The sequence below is a fragment of the Macrobrachium rosenbergii genome, chromosome 13 (genome assembly GCF_040412425.1).
Source record: "Macrobrachium rosenbergii isolate ZJJX-2024 chromosome 13, ASM4041242v1, whole genome shotgun sequence".
Classification (NCBI taxonomy): domain Eukaryota; kingdom Metazoa; phylum Arthropoda; class Malacostraca; order Decapoda; family Palaemonidae; genus Macrobrachium; species Macrobrachium rosenbergii.
In genome coordinates, this window is record NC_089753.1 from 24,169,341 (window position 1) to 24,186,796 (window position 17,456).

The 17,456-nt window shown below is 36.9% G+C and overlaps 1 protein-coding gene across 3 annotated transcripts in view; it reads left to right on the forward strand.

Moving 5' to 3' along the window:
- The window catches only part of LOC136845037 (uncharacterized), a 45,128-nt gene that overhangs the window by 16,451 nt on the left and 11,221 nt on the right, over window positions 1–17,456 (forward strand). Inside the window, exons 2-5 of one of the 3 annotated variants that reach the window (XR_010855051.1) lie at window positions 12,209–12,371; window positions 15,262–15,439; window positions 15,587–15,853; window positions 16,851–17,144. Coding sequence is in view for 2 of the 3 variants with exons in the window: in XM_067114748.1 (XP_066970849.1) it covers window positions 12,209–12,371; window positions 15,262–15,439; window positions 16,851–17,144 (635 nt within the window). In the remaining variant the exon portion in view is untranslated. The remainder of the gene's footprint in view (window positions 1–12,208; window positions 12,372–15,261; window positions 15,440–15,586; window positions 15,854–16,850; window positions 17,145–17,456) is intronic. The other 2 variants (XM_067114748.1, XM_067114749.1) reach the window with 2 other exon arrangements.

Here is a 17,456-nt window from a genome sequence, read left to right on the forward strand (position 1 = left end):
ATGACTTGCGTATCTTGGAACTGTTCCATATAGTCTGTGCGGAGCTGTTACTTAGAAATACAGAATTATCTGCAGTAGGCTATGTAGGCTTGCAGGATACTGTCTCTGCTGTCATTCTTTTTTTCAGTTTTAGACATCAAAGGCAGTTTTAGAGTTGTTTAACAAACTGCTTAGGCCTACCACCATACTTGGTTTCTCAACGAAATTCCAAAACATCACACTTGGGGATAGTGTTTCAGGACAGAGTAAACGAAAGGTAGACAACAGCTCCTATTATTTGATTCTAAGCTAAAATAGCTGTGTTTTTTTATTTGTAGCAAATCCTTTTTGTGTCAACATATCATACTTTTAGCATATTATTGTGACACTAAAGCACAGTGGCGACTTCATTTTGAAATAGCAGCCTCATTCATCTTATATATGTCACATCATATAAAATAAAAACGAGCTTGTGTGTTATGGGAAAGGCTTAGTAGTAAGTAGGTGTGGAGGTTACTGGTCATCTCAACAAGTCTCGTCGTTTAAACATGTTACTATGAAAGTATTTTAGGACAACTTGACTAAATACTAGAAAAGAACTTCCATTACTCTAATCAAAGTGAGAAATATTTGTTTTTTATGTGTAACAAATCTGGGCTTAATGTATGTTTTCATCAAACTATTACGACTCACAGATTGGTAATAGCAAGAAAATGAAATTTGGTAGCCTAGGCTAGACCTGTGTCCTCAAATTATTAATTTGGTAAGGTGCCATATCATTTAAACCTATCTCCAAGTACAAATTGGTTTTGAATATGTAAAAATAGTTTCTCTATAGTAAAATTTATCCAACCATCATGGCAAGGAAAAGAATCTTAACCTAGCAAGTGCTAGGCCTGTGCGTATGGATTCTTCTTGTATTTTTATTGCTCATTAATGCAAATAAGTCAAAATTACTTTAATGGCATTCCTTATTAAACTGTTCTTTCTCAGTATCATTCCAAAGCCAAAGCCTTAGAATGGAAAGAAATGATTGCTAGCTCTTTCCTTCGTCGGTTTTGTTTACAAGATGCTGAGCATGGTGGGACCCATGCACACACACACACACATATATATATATATAGTGTGTGTGTGTTTTTGGTTAATACAGATATAAAATAATTTATCTATGTATGTATGCAACTAATTGTGTAACATTTTAGATTTTTTGTTACATGAATATCTAATGAACTATTTTTATGTAGATATTTAGATTACTTATTGTTTCACTGAAATCTACAGCTCATAATTTTTTTTTTTATAGAAGATTAGATGTGTAAACTTATATATATGCACATAAATTACTGATTGTTCAGTAAGGGGAATATTTTATTGAGTGAAGTTGTATCTGATTTCTTTTATATTTTATATATATATATATATATATATATATATATATATATATATATATATATATATATACATATATACACATACAGTATATATATATATATATATATATATATATATATATATATATATATACATATATATATATATTTACTCTATATATATATATATATATATATATATATATATATATATATATATATATATATATATTATATATATATATATATATATATATGATATATATATATATATATGTGTGTATATGTATATATATATCCCAGATTTATGGGGATTTACATACAAGTATAAAATCCGCGAATACTTAAAATAAAAACACTTAAAACTGCCTGTTTTGATAGTTTAAAACACAGAAAACCCTGTAAAATCATATACTTGAGATGTTTTATCACAAAAAGTGCATTTATTTATGAAAATTATATGAAAAATACAGTAAAGTGAATTAGTGAATAATTTTCTCTAATAAAAACACAGAGAAAACTGCCCGTTTTGAATTTGAGGGTTTTACTATAAATGCATATACTTATATATATATTTTAATTATTTTATCACAAAATAAAGTACATTTCTTTTATGCAAAAAAATTTAGTTGACAACTTTTGGGGGGTATTAGAAAATGTTTTATATGTATAAAGAATACTGAATGAGGTTTCATAATCAAATTATAGTTGGCTTTCAAATATTTGAGAGAGTACTGGTTAGATTGCAAAATTCTTCACTTCAACTGTGGTAAACCTCAGAATAGAAATATTTTGAATATATTTTACAGTGATGATTGTTTATGTACCTATAAAAAATAACATTAAAATAATAATTAAACATGAGAAAAAAAAGCAAAGTTAACAGTGCTTTGTCTACGACTGTATAGTACTGTGAGCTGACCAGCCTTTTGGCTGAGTCGGTTGAGCTTCAGACTGTCACTCGATGGGCTGGAGTTCATTCCCCGGCTGGCTGATGAAGAGTTAGAGGAATGTATTTCTGGTGATAGAAATTCATTTCGCTATAATGTGGTTCGGATTCACAATAAGCTGTAGGTCCCGTTTGCTAAGTAACCAATTGGTTCTTAGCCACGTGAAATAAGATTTAATCCTTCGGGCCAGCCATTGGGAGAGCTGTTAATCAGCTCAGTGGTCTGGTAAAACTAAGGTATACTTAACTTAACTGTGAGCTGGACCAGGACTTTCAGTATGCCGCCCAAGGTCACACACTCAGTAGGCAAATTGCCACTCCATGTTATTAATGCTCTGCAGGTAAAAATGAAAGTTAGTACTACCGTGCCCCTCTGGTTCAGTAACTAGCCTAAGATTTGCAAAATGGCCTCTGTGTTTAGACCAGCCCCATAAGGATGAAAGTAAAAACATAAACAAGAGACTGTAAATATTATAAGCACAAACAAAAAGCATAAGCCCAAACAAAGGCATAAGCTCGACAGAGAAGAGGGACGCAAGGTCAAGGTCAGCAAGCAGAGTGGAGCAACACTAGAAAACCACACACAAAGAAATCAGTAATTTTATTTGGGATATAAGATGTAGAAATAGAATGTAGAACCAGTACTGTAGTATAGTTTTACTATGTAATAATGTTATGTAAACAACTAACCACCTCATTGTAAATTGTAAAACAAAATTGTAACCAAGAAATATGGCAACCCCCCCCCCTCCCCACTAATCCAATCCTGCTGGTATAAATAGAGCGGAGGACGCCTGTATGTATTAGTTCTTGCATAAAAAAGTCTTAGATTGGGCGAAACGGGACTGTAGCAATAAATGGAAAATACACCACGACCCTGTATACTTATCCAGAACTTCGAAGAATTATTGAAAACAGAAGTAAGGAAATATGAAAAGGTGTGCATCAAAATAGTCAATGCCACAAGCGTTGCCTACAGCAAATTATATATATATATGTATATATATATATATATATATATATATATATATGAAATTTTATCACACCGTACCAAAGCGTACCAATGAACTGTCTTAGGCGGAGGTGGGTCATTATCGAGCTGATACTTTCCCGCTCACGACGGGTAAAAGCAGTCACGACATCTCGGCAAAGGCCTTTATTTCATTACCTCTCTCTTGATGGCTCAATAGTTTACGTCAACTGGAGTCAGCTGAATAGGCTTTGATGCGAGGTTGCATTATTCCCCACGATTCCAATTCATTTATCACTTATATAGAAATTCCCCTTGACAATTCTCCAGCGAATATACCGAGGTAAGCGTGAATTTCGATATTAGCGACATTTAACTTCATGATTATATATATATATATATATACTTATATATATATTTTTTTTTTTTTTTTGTGTATATAGATAGCTGACTTCCCAGCATATGTCCAGAATCATTCACAACTGAAAATTTTTTGCTTCAAGCTGTAAACTGTGGTTTTCAGCAGACTAATTTGGAATATCACAATTTTCATCTACTGTATATATACTACGTAGCCCATACTGTGCTGTTACATTGCATGAAAGTGTACTTATAATACATCATTGATATTTCAGATTCCCAAATAAAGAAAAAGATAATAAAAGATACAGAGAATGGGTAAGAAATCTGAGGTGGAAAAACTGGACACCGTCATTACATTCAGTAGTCTGTTCAAACCACTTTACTGATGAATCCTTTGACAGAACTGGACAAACCGTAAGACTACGTGCTTTTGCTGTACCAACTATATTTACCTTCCCTTCAGATCTTTGCAAGGTAAAAATATATATTCCTATGTATTTTCATTTTCACAAGTATGTAATTTTTCGTATGTTTATATACTGTTTCTATGTATTTTCTCATTTAAGATAGTTTGTTCTAATTTGACAAAATTATATATAAATTGTTATTTGTGTATGAACACATTGCTATACTCTTACACATACCATATAGGCACCTCCAGACCTTGGGAGGCGAGACCTTATTGTAGTTTACCACTGTATTTCAGAAACAGAAAGAGAGGAAGCCACCAATCAGAAGAGGGCTATCAAAAGATTTGGATACTGATTCAGCCGTTGAGTGATGTAGCAGTGTCATTTCCCATCCATATCTTCAGACCACAGGATTTATAAAGCAATCCTTAAAAAAAATTCCTGCAATACCTGACCCACATTCAGACCCACTTTTAGTAACACCAGATCCCTGGTCATCTTTAACCTCTACGTCAGCAGTAAGAACACCAGTGGACCAAACTTCCTCTCTGTGTACACCAACAACCCTTAGAAAATATAACAATTTATTTTTTTATATAAGTAAGTTACCAAGTAATTACATCTCTATAGTTTCCTCTTGCACGGCAGCTTAAACTAAAAATTTGCAGGTAACACTTCATAGTTTAGTGCAGGTGACTGGTCCCACCCACTAATGGGAATAGCAGGAACGACTTAGCAGACAACCGCATTCTGTTTCTGCCGTGCTCAAATAAACACTGAGTGTTGATGGCAGCTTTGTTCTTAAATTTGCCTGTTGGAAACTGAATTTCAGTGAAGTATTATTCTGATTTCGGGTAGCCTTCAAGCCTACACCTTTCAGGATCAGTATTTTATCGTTTTGTTATTAAGATCTGATTCAAGTTTATCATATTTTGCTACAGTAGTGATTTCGCAATCAAATGATTTAACTCCTGTAGCATAATTTGCCGCACTACCACCTTTACCAGTTAACATAATAAACGTAAACATTGCGTTTGTTGGTGAACCAATATTTATGGTAATGAATTACTTATCCGCAAGTCTCAATTAGTGTTTTGTTGGGATTTGAGATGTGTGTATGATGATACTCTGTGTACATCAGCTATTGGTGGTAAAGTTTAACTTCCTTTTCCTTATAGCGTAATAACGTAATACTGTATTGTGTTCGCTACTGGGCTGACTTTTTTGGCAGTGAATACATATCTGGTCGCTGTGCGGGTGGCCAGTGAGGGTTGGAATGCAGATGGCTAAACGTTGGCTTTAATGGTTATGGTGCTGTTACATCTTGCTAAAATCAACTGGGCTTCCCCAATCCCAAACCACAACAACCCACAATGTACCAGTTATAAGCAAAGCTTCAATGTGCGTGATATAATACGCAAGACTTAATACATAACAGTCTCAATGTTTGATAGGATTTGAGGTATGTCTGTATGATGGTACTCGGTGTACTTCGAACTAGTCGGTAAAGGTTAACTTTTCTTTTTCCAAGTAGCGTAAAAAACTTAAATAATGATGGTACTGTGTACTTCGTAACATTTGTCCGTAAAGAATTAATTGAATACAGGCAGTCCTCGGTTGTCGGCGGTGGTTCCATTCTAGGGGCGTGATGATAACCGAAAATTGGCGATTTCTGGCGTTTCTTCGGTGATTTTTGGGGCTTATCAGCACTGAAAAGCGCCGATTTTCGGTTATCATATGTATCAGCACCAATACCCGATTTTTGGGCGAAAATTGCCAATTTTCTTTGCTAGACAAGCGTCGTAAAACCGGATCGCCATTAACCAAGCCTGCCGTTAACCGGGGACTGCCTGTACTTATTATTACACTTTCCTTGTGCAGAGAGCTGATAAGTGTGAGGGCAGGAATGCGGTAGGAGAGAATTTTGCTTAATGTTTTGGTTACGATGAGCTTTAGCAAAGAAGACATTCTTGACAGCAGAGAACCATGCTCTGGTACTTGCTGGCGCCAACTGCAGAGAGCTGGACTCCGCTATTGGGTGCTCGGTACTCGCTCTCAGACGCCTTGGTGCCTACTCTCAGGCACTTGGTGCCAGTTACTGAGATCCTGGCACCAACCCTCCCCTACTGCTAGCCCTCTTTTTTTTTTTTTATCCACTTGCTCCTGCCCTGGCTCCCTTGCTTCCTTCCCGTGCCACTGCCAGTCTTGTGTCTGGGTTAACAGTCATTAACCTTGTATTAATAGTGAAGTGTTGCAGTGGAGAGGTGGCTTCTGTCTTGATGCTCTAGACAAAGGTCACCGTCAGACTCTATGCACCAGGAGGAGGCATGCTGGAAGTCGAAGGGAGGTTGGGCCCTTTCTGCCGCTGGGGATGCATGCCCATCATCCCGGAAAATAGCTAAATGCGCTAAATACTAAAACCCCGCTAAGAACACTTAGAACTGCCTATTTTGATAGTTCAAATATAAAAAACCCTCTAAAAATGCATATACCTGAGTATTTTAATAGTTTTATCACAAAAAGTGCATTCAGTCACCCCCTCAGTCTGCCGGTCCCAGGTATCTGCAGACAGCCACAGGAAAGGCGTCTTACTAGATGTGTAGTGAAGGGGTAGCTATCCGGCCCCTCGGATCTAAACAGTCCCTGTCAGACTGCCATGCACCAGGGAGTGAGGCATACTGAAGTCCATGGGAGTCCGGAGGGGTTTGCCCCTGGATAGTTGCCCCGCAGTCAAGCCTGCTGTCTGCAGGTGTCGACGGACAGCCATTGGAAAGGCGTTCACACAGATGTACTTTTTGAAGTTTTGCTAGCCTTCAGTTAACTCCATTGCTACAAAACTTCCAATTATGCTTTACTAGCCATCGGACTTTTCCTTCACTGCAAAGCTGCCACTTAAGTAGCAGACACTCCTGGTTATACCACCACGTTGCTGCAGGTTAAGTGGAGCCCCAACCAGAGGCATGCGGAACGTCAGTATTAGTGCCAAGGAGAACATAAGTGCCTGAGTGTGTCTGGTGCCAGCCTACTAGTGGCTGACACCAGTCTCTCTTTAGCTCGGTGCCTGTCTCTTCTAAGAACAGACTGTTGTTCTTTTTTGAGCGCTATTTCCAATCGAACATCTAGCTCTGGTCTTCAAGTAGCCGACTCTAGTCTCTGATCATTGGGTGTCCGCCTTGAGTATCAGACTCCCTCCTTTGAGTATCATACAACTGCTCTTGGGCAGTTTTGTCTCTTTTCAATCTGTTCCACCTTCGCCTAGAGTTCCAGACGGGCCAAATCGCTCCCTTTTGTGACATCAATTTTTTTAGTGTCTCAAAGCACTCCTTTGCAGACAGGGACATTTGTGCATGAATTTATGAGCTTGTTAAAGAAGGCTATGACCTCTGCAGGGGGTTGGGAATCTGACTTTGGTTTTTTAAGGGAGCAAGGACGTGTTTTTTGTCCTTCCCTCCCTCTGATGCTTCGACCGAATTAGTCCTGCAGCCAAAGTCATCACTCCTGGTTGTATTCAAGACCATTGTTACCCATGGCCAGTCCTTTTTTGTATCTTGTGGACTTTCCAAGTTACTATAAGCATGTCAGATATTGGTTTTTAACCAAGTACAGTTCCACATATGGTGTCAGTCTGTATGAGGTGTCAACGAGTCCACGCAAGGCATTATCGCGCTTAGTTGTCTGTGAGTCTGTACAAGGTTCTACAAGTTTGTTCGCTTGCAGAGACCAACCAAACATTCCTGTCGTCCACTCTCCAGGGCGATTGGGTGGAATTCTTGGATATGTAGGATACTTCATTTCATGATACAGACTCCGAAAGTTATCTCAGACCCCTCCTACGAGACAGGGTCTTCAAGTGCGAGAATTTAAGCTTCAATATCTATGGCTTAAGACTTCATTTCTTCAAAATCCTCGCTTGCTCCTAGACTGTGGTATTCCTTTAGACAAGATCACAGGCCTTACTTTTTACATCAGCTCTCGCCACCCAGTGACAAGAGGGTTTTTCTATTGATGATAAATAGAATGTTTTTTCTAGTCAACTGGAATTTCTGGCAGTTGAACTGAGCCGTCAGAAACTCACTCTTACTCTTGAGTGGACCTTGAATCCCTGAACTGTTGGGTTATGTGCCTTTGTGGGTCAGGCCGATCTTGACTGCATCCTTAAAGGAATCTTCTAGCTTAAGCAACAGACTTCTCTCTGCAAAGATCGTTTCAACCTGGACCTCTAAGCTCTTCCTCCATCGCTTGACATGGTCAAGGAGGGGCTGGACAAGTGTTCAGGTTCATTGCAATGTAATGATGACACTGTTTAGCCCAGTTCTGGACCATGAATGCTGGCTTCTGAACCAGATATGGTTGTTGGTGGACTCTTCACAACTTCCACAATCCATTTCTACTCAAACAACCTCACTTCAAAAGATACCACTAAAGTGTGGACGACTTTTCTTGGACAGATTTAGACTGCCCGGGAGCTTGCCTGGCAGAAGAGAACTTTTTAAGTGACTGCGGAGACTGTTGCAAGATGCGGGCAGCAGTCTTCTTGCCAAGTAATCCAATCTAAGTAGGTAGTCTTCCATCGATGGTGTAACAGCTATAACATCTCGTCTGCAAATTCCTCTTTAGCTCTGACAGGGGAACTCCTCCTATACCTGAGGACTGCAAAGGGCTCTCTTCTTCCACCTTCAAGGGGCATAAAGCAATGCTAGTTTTAGTATGTAAACACAGAGGTCTAGCTTTATCTTCTAACCAAGATCTCAGCAACCCATGAAGTCTTTCGATATTTCCGTGGCAGAGAGGAGTCTATTCCATATATTAGAATTTGGTCATACCTCTCGAATGGTTAACAGGCCCCCCTTTTGAGCCTTTCCATTCTGCAACAGTTAATTTAACTAGAAATCTGTTCCTTGTAGCCCTAGCAAATGCCAAACGAGTTAGTGAGCCTCAGACTACACAAGTAAGCAGATTCTGCTCAGGGAGACAGTCTTTGAACAAGATCTGTGCTTTCTCCCTCAAGTGATTGTTGGACATCCCTGGCTCTGGGAGAGTGAGTGAAATGTCTAGTTTGAGCTTTCAGGTTTTAACTGAAAAAGCTTTTAATCAGAAGGCCATCCATACCTAGAGTGTCCAGACAAGATCCAGTCTCGCCCTCAGTTTATGAACGCATTGTCCCTCATCGCCAATGAACTATGTTTGAGACACACACTCAGTTTCAGGAGAACAATTTGCTTACCTTTTAAAGGAAAGCTAAGACGCTAGAATTGGCTCTACCTCATTTGCTTTCAGGCACCCTTTACCCCTGATGTCCAGTCTGCAATCAACCTTTTGGAATTGTAATCGATCTTCACTCTTCAGTTTTCAAAGAAAGTTAAAATATTGTTAGATTCTTAGAGTACCTTGCAATCATTATTAATAACCAGCATGGCATCACAGAAGGAAGCATAGGATTTTCTCCTATGTATTCACCTTGTAGTAAGGTGCTGAGATTTGTGAGAGCCAGGGGGTACAGTATACCTGGAGCACCCATCGCTGTTAGCGAATGTGTCGTGGTCTTTATTTCAGTGCAAATGACAGTCTTATCAGGTTGTGTTTATATTGGTGCTGCACCCAGGGCAAGGAAACTTGTGAAAGCTTTGCTAGCCATTGGATAACTCCTTGAGCTGCATAACTTCCACTGATGCTTTGCTAGCCACTGGAGTACTCCTTGGCTACAAAGCTCCCACTTTAGAAGCAGATGCTCCTGGCTGTACTGCCACGTCGCTACAGGTTAAGTTGAGCACCAACCTGAAGGATTTTTCTACTGCAGGCTCTCTTAGCTTATAAGGAACAATAAACATTGTTTTCAATGCTAGCAACTTTTTCTATTTCCAATTCATTACATATTTTAATGTTTTGGAGCCGAGTATGTTCATGTATGCCACCTCTTGTCAGTGTGGGAATCAGCTGTGTAATTACTTGGTAAGTTACTTATATAAAGATGACATTTTTATATAATAAAGTTTTGTATATACTTACCCAGTACTATAATTACATGATCAGAGCCCTCCCGTCTCCCCTCAGATGGACATATGACATAAACAGACTGAGGTTATCTGCTAAGCTGTTCCTGGTATTCCCATGAGTGGGCGGGATCAGTCATCTGCACTAGACTTTGAAGAGTTACTCGCAAATTTTTTAATTTAAGCTGCCATGTAAGAGGAAACTATGGCTATGTAATTACTTGGTAAGTATATATAAAACTTCATTTTATTATAAAAAAATGTCATATTAGCCAAACTGCAAAATTTTTAGGATTAATATTTGATGCACACCTGAATTGGAAAGCCCATATAACTTACATAAAATCAAAGTGCAGAAGGGCACTAAATCTAATTAAAAAACTGTCACAAATTGGGGAGCTGATAGACATACTCTTACCATACTGTATAAAGCAACAGTGTTATCAATCATTAACTACAGAAGTGAAATATATGGTTCAACATCAGAAGCAGCACTGAAAATATTAGATCCAAGTCACAGTGGAGGACTAGAACACCAGGAGCATTTAGGTCCTTACCAGTCTCCTCAGTACGAGTCAGATGTAGCAAACTGCCACTGTTCCTCCTTAGAGAGTTCACAACAATGAAAAGTGCATTAAGAATCAAGACAAGTGATTCACCAACAAAAAATCAGCTTGATCTAAGGGATATATTTATAAACAATCATCCACCTCTTTTACCAATTAGAGCTAATGGATTGTTTGAGTCACTGAACATAGATATGCAAGTACCTTCACCAGTGAAGTTACCACCCCACTGGCCTATGAATAAAGTAAGGACTTACACACAGTTGAAATATTTATCAGAAAGTTCCTCATATACCCCAGAACACCATAGACAACAAAGCATAGGTCATATAAGGCAAAAAGTTCACATTACACGATTTATACAGATGGGTTTAAATCACAACATGGAGTAGGATGTGCAACTATATCCCAGAACAAGTCATATCAATTATCTTTGCCGAATAATGCCTCAGTCTTCACAGCGCACAGCAGCTTTGTGTGCAATTGCAGTAGCCACCAAAATTATAAGTAAATATTCAATAATCTTGTGATTTTTAGTGACTCAAGAAGCGCTCTAGAAGCTGTTTTAAGGTTACTACTCAAAAAATAATATTGTACAGGAAATTAAATGTGAACTCCACAAATTGTATAATAATGAAAAAAATATTGAAATATGTTGGATTCCTGCCCATGTAGGGATTACAGGAAATGAAGAGGCTGATAAAGCAGCTAAAGAAGCAGTCCATATGGCAAGAGCCAATGTAAAAATCCCAATTAGTGATTGCATAAGAGATATAAAAACAATCATTGTAAATAAATGGCAAAATATATGGAACGAGGACCCTATAAATAATAAATTGAAACTGATAAAATCCAGTGTTGGAAAATGGAGCTGATCAGGTCAGGGAGAGAGACACACACAAGTAATTCTGACGCGTCTGCGAATAGGAGATACTTGTTTGACACATGGACACTTGATGAACAGTCCACATGGCCCTTTTCTCCTGAATGCCCAGAATGCAAAGTGTTGATAACAGTCAAACATGTGTTGTGTGACTATCCAAAATATAACCAACAGTGAGTATCAACCTTTGGAAATAAATTGATGGAGGAAATTTTGTTGAAATCTTGTACATTTTCAGTCATCCCAATTTTAATATTCATGAGGAAGTTTAACTTAATAGACAAAATATGAAACTAAGTATATAATGAAAATACAAAAGCCCATAGGGTGTTTAATGAAAAAAAAAAATTATGTAATTTATTCTGAATTTTAATTTTTAATTTTTTTGAAATGTTATTTTATTCTTTTTAATCTTTTTTTTACCTTTTTTGTGTGTGTATGGAAACGAGCAAATGTTTTTATTGTATACATGTGTTTCAGTGTAAAAGCATGTGTGTTATACGTTTTTTTTCTTTTATATTTAATTTTCATTCATTCGTCATCATGCGAATGACCTATTTGATCCCAGTTCTGTGCTTATGGCCTAGACCTGGTATTTCTTCCTAATCCTTCAGGCCAGCCCTATGAGAGCTGATAGCTCAGTGGTCTGGTTAAACTATCATAATAATATTATATTGGAGAGGTAAGCATTTAAAAAATAAATCTTAAGTATTTATAATCTTCAACAGGTTCATGTTTTTGAAACAAGACAAGGTAATAACAATCAAGTGTTAAAACCCCGTGCCAAAAAAAGGCAGCTTTCCACCAAGATAAAAATATGCAAACCAGCACGCAGATGGTACAGCAGTATAACTGAAGAACATTCTTATGCATCAGCTTCCATCGTTGAAGGTATGTGTATATATACAGTAATTTTTCATTAAAATAAGCAGCCGTTTTTGTGGAACAAGCCCCTGAGGCCATTAATTTGAAATCAAGCTTTAACCCTTTAGGGACGGGCTAAGTATGTCATGCAATCCCCTGACTTGGCAAGCTTTAAGGTTGGCCAATTTAAGAAAAAAACAAATCAATGGAAAAGTGGAAGATATGCAAATTCACGTGGTGTAAGAAAAAAATTCTAAAATATTTTCCCTACCTTCCATGGGAAGTTGAAAGTGACTATTTACAACCCTGTGTGGGGCCTCTTTTGCAAAACACCCATAAATTTTACCAAGTGATACATGTTTTTTCTAATAATTTATTTTATTTATTTTATTTTGTAAAATTATAATTACACCTCACACAGTATCATAACAGATAACTAAAATCAGTAACAAATTCTGAGTATATTTGTTGTAAAATATTTGCATAAATTTATTGAGATCTGGAGATACAATAACTTTTTTGGAGGTATACAGTACATGTTTTTTTTTTATATTTCTTTGTAAAATTACAATTATAACTAACATATCATGAAAGATAAGAACTAAAGCCAACAGCAGTCCATGGGGATATTTATGAGCAAATGAATAAAAAGACATCATGGAGAGAGAGAGAGAGGAGCAAGACATTCCCCTTTCAAGTCAAGAACAATACTGAATTCCCTGAGACGCCCACGATTAAGCTGAGCTGAATTCCAAAGTTGCCACGATTCATTTATTGAAGTGATGGAAACTCTTTCCTGCTCGATACAGCCAAATTGTATGGTGCGTTATATTAATACTCCTCAGAGGGGATCCGTCCACCACCCAAAAGCTGTTTTAGATCCTCATGAGGGGATCCATCCATTAAGGTTAACCGCATCAGTTATAACTGTACTGTTTTATTTGTTCATTTGAGAGTGCTGAATTTATTTATATGCATTAGAGGAGTGCAACAGCTGGCTCAGTCACTGAAGCTTTTTAATAAAGCTTTCTGACTGACTGTATCTTTCAAGTGCAAATTGATGATATTCATTCAGAGACTTTCCTACTTGAAAAGGGCATTCCACTGGGAAGTGCTCATAGTAGCACCCTCTTTACACCAGCAGTATAAAATAATATATTGCTATGAATGTCAAGGGATACTTACTTGATTCTGGGCGGCAACGGATGAATGCAGGGAGTTCCTTATTTTTATTATTCATGAAAATTATAAGAAAATAATAATTTTCTTGAATAAATGCACTTTTCAGATAAAACTATTAAAAAAATACTCAGGTATAAGTATTTTTACAGGGTTTTCTTAGTTTAAGCCATCAAAATGGGCAGTTCTAAGTGTTTTTAGAGGGTTTTAAGCATTCATGATTTGACCTATTATTCGCGTGGTGAAAGACATCCCCACAAATCGGGGGTTCTGTATTGAGAAACAAGATGAAGAGGTTGATTTAAAGATTAGAGATCATCAAATACCTGGAAGTTAAATACCAGAATTCAGGTTTAGTTTTTGATATACACTAACTCGAAAGCCTGTGTAGCTTATATAAAATCCAACTGCAGAAATGTATTAATTTGATATAAAAATCTCCTGACAAATTACAGGGCTAACTGATCATCCTTGACTTTGATGAACAAAGTACTGTTATGTTAGTTCTAGGAATATGGATGTCAGACATAGGTTTCAGCCTTGGCCAGCCTGAAAAGTCTGACTCCAGTTTTGGTGAGGGACTGAGAATATGCAGTGGAACTTTTTATTCTTCCCCAGACTCTTATATCTAAGTTGAAAATGGTAAACCACCTCCAACTCTTCATTGTGACTTAATAATAATTATACTGTATTATAAATAGGGACATGCAATTCATCTACAAAAAACTTTTCAAATATGTGATACATTTTTATAAATACCTAATCATTCACAGCCTTTTCCAGTTAGAGCCAATTGAATTTTTTGAGCCCTAGAAATTTAATATTTTCTCCAATGATAGAACTACCCCTCCTTGGATTATGCATCAGATATGAACTTGTACACCTATGCTCCAAGTGGCACTACATGAATGCATAAGCCACCCTCACTTTTGAAGTGCAGACTGACAGGTGGGTGGGGCTTCCTCATACCAGTCAATAGTTAACTACCTTGCCAGTAAAGTTTAAACACCTGTTCCTTTGTGTTTGCAAGCTAAATCTTATACAGTATAAGGAAGTGAATAATCTTAGGTTTGAATGTTAGGATAAATACAAGTTACTTTTAAAATTTGCTATTTTTGGGAATATATTTTCTCACTGAAAATAGTTTTGTATACAGATTACCATTATTAATTTCCATGAAAATTAAAATCAAACTAGAGATGAGGCAAATTTTTTGATAAACAGTGCCACTTTTTCTGTCAGCTGAAGGAAGGTCATTTATGGGATGGTTAAGCTGCTTAAGCCATGAAAAATTTGAGACTTTATTCTCTTAAAACGCCTTGCTAAACTAACAGTGGATAGGCCAGGACTGTTATGTGGTCTTCAATGAAATAGTGAAACTTGGAGCAAGGCAAACTCAGCAAATTTGGGTAGATAATGTGTAAAAGGTCTTTATGAAGTGCCTAGAAACAGAATACTTTAATTGTCAAATACAGTACAAGTATTCTCCTATACTACACTTAAATCTACTGATCCATTGGAAAAATGGTGGCAGGGGTGTTTGACTTGCTACTAACTAGGGTGAAGACATTGATGCACACAGGGAGGATATGGTATACTAATATGCTTCTTAGTGAAGTAAGATTGGCACAAGATATTGAGGGTAACCAAACTTATTCAGAACTCTCTCTCTCTCTCTCTATACCATGAAGTTATGTGTATGTTAAATATCATTTTTAGAAGCATTTTTTCTTCATAGGTAAAGAAGAATTAGAGAATGAATGTGATGACAGCTTGAAAATTGAGATAAAAGATGAACCAATAGAGTCTGAGGAGCCCTGTCACATTAAAGAGGAAGAGAGTGATCTTCAGCAGGAGGTATCTCCCTTTAGAGAGAAACTAATTGAGCCTAAACTGTATGAACAGGAAGAGGAGAGGTAAGTTCATTCCCAGTCACCCATAGATTCATATATTCTGCAACGGTTGACAATGATAGGTCAGGGAAATTATATGGACAATTGTAAATATATACAACATTTGGTGTAGTTTTACTTTGTTCACAAAAACATGTTAAACCTATACAGGCAGTCCCCGGTTATTGGAAGCCTCGGTTGTTGGTGATCCGGTTTTATGGTGCTTGTCTAGCAATGACAGTAACTGGATTTTCGGTGTCAGTATCCACTTACCAGCGCTGATACCCACCTAACAGAGACACCAATCCCTGCTTATCAGCGCCGATATTCATTGATTTCCAGTTATCAGTGATTTTCGACTATGGCCACACCGTCAGAACGGAACCCCTGCCGATAACCGGGGACTACCTGTATTGCCTTATTACAGTAACATATAAGGTAAAACTATTATCACTTTATTTCATAATGTGAATCTTTTCATGTATGTCAGTGGTTATCGCACCGAAGCCGAGGCTAGCCTACCGATAAACATCACTTAGAAATCAGGGTTTGATTTTTGGAATGGTCGTATAAGATGACCCCCAATTTTTAGGGGTGAATTTTATGATTTAAAGGTCATCTTATACACAGAAATATCTGTGTGTATATATACTGTATATTTATTTATCTATTTATTTATTTACTTATAGGTACTGTATGCACATCAGTGATGTCATTTATAGTTAATTTGGTAAATGCAGGTTTATACTTTCAGGTAACATGTAAATATTCGTTAGACTTACTGTAATTTAATACCAGTAAGTAGTTGTGAATAGACTTTCTATACTGCTCTTTTATTTCTACATGACAGCTTCTTAAAAGAATTGAAGTTCATAGTGCATGGTGCCCATTTTGAATGGCAGCGCTATTATCTCAATAATGAAATAATGTGACTAATAAATCTGTACAGTAACTTAAGTTTTAATCCATAAAAAACTTAGGTAAAAAAATCAGTTCTGTAAAGTAGAAAGGGTACCATGTTTTTTGGGGGAATAGGCAGGATATAGATAAAAAGGGAGATTTGAATATGCAAAAGGGGTAAGTAAAAATATTTGGGTGTTTGGTCACATTATTAATGCAGTTGTAACTTTGTTAAATAATAACTAAATAGATAAATCTCAAATTTCTTTTATATGGCAACCATGTGAGGAGGCAGAGTAGGTGTAGGCAGGGACTCATCGTTTTCCTGTTCTGTTGTTACATTGTTTATCAGGTGGAAAGACGTGGCACTGTATGAAAGTTCAAATTTAAATGTAAGAAACACAAACGTTAGACCACCATAGGTTCCAGTGATCTGTGGTAATTATTTGGTTATCAGCTGCTGTATTTATATCTGCATATATATATATATATATATATATATATATCACAGTTATTTGCTCTCTGCCCCTTACAGATTTTGCAGAATTTCACAGCCACTAGCCAGGGAAGGATGCCGTTCAAACGGAGGCAATTTTAAAAAATTTAAAGCATTCTGGACTGAAAAATTTGGCATGATTGAGCAAGATAATAGAGCGGTTTGCATTTTCTGCTCCAGATCAGTTATTTGTAAAACTTATGCTGTGAAGAGACATTTTGAAAATGTTCACAAAGACTTAAGCAAGAAAATTGAGCAAGAGCAAAGAGAATTAATTACTTTGGAAGAGTTTCAAACAAAACACAATTTGATACGAGGTGAAATTTATTTCAGGTAGGTAAAGTTGCAACACAGTTGTAGTTTTGAGGTTTCAAAAGTTATGCCTAACAAGAAAAGTTACTCTAATAGGAAGTATATAAAAGTTGTGTACAGTGTGCTCCATTCCCTTTTGATAATCTTTTGGTCAAGGAAAAGATTATTCAGTGCATTAAAGATTTATGTTCTTGTAGAAAAACAAATAAGAGTTGGATACTTAGATTGGAAAGTAATATGGTTGAACAGGCTTGATGTAAGTTCTTCTTTAAGCATATTTATGAAAACACAGTACATAACCAGCTAGGGTAGCAATTTTGTCTGGATTTTATA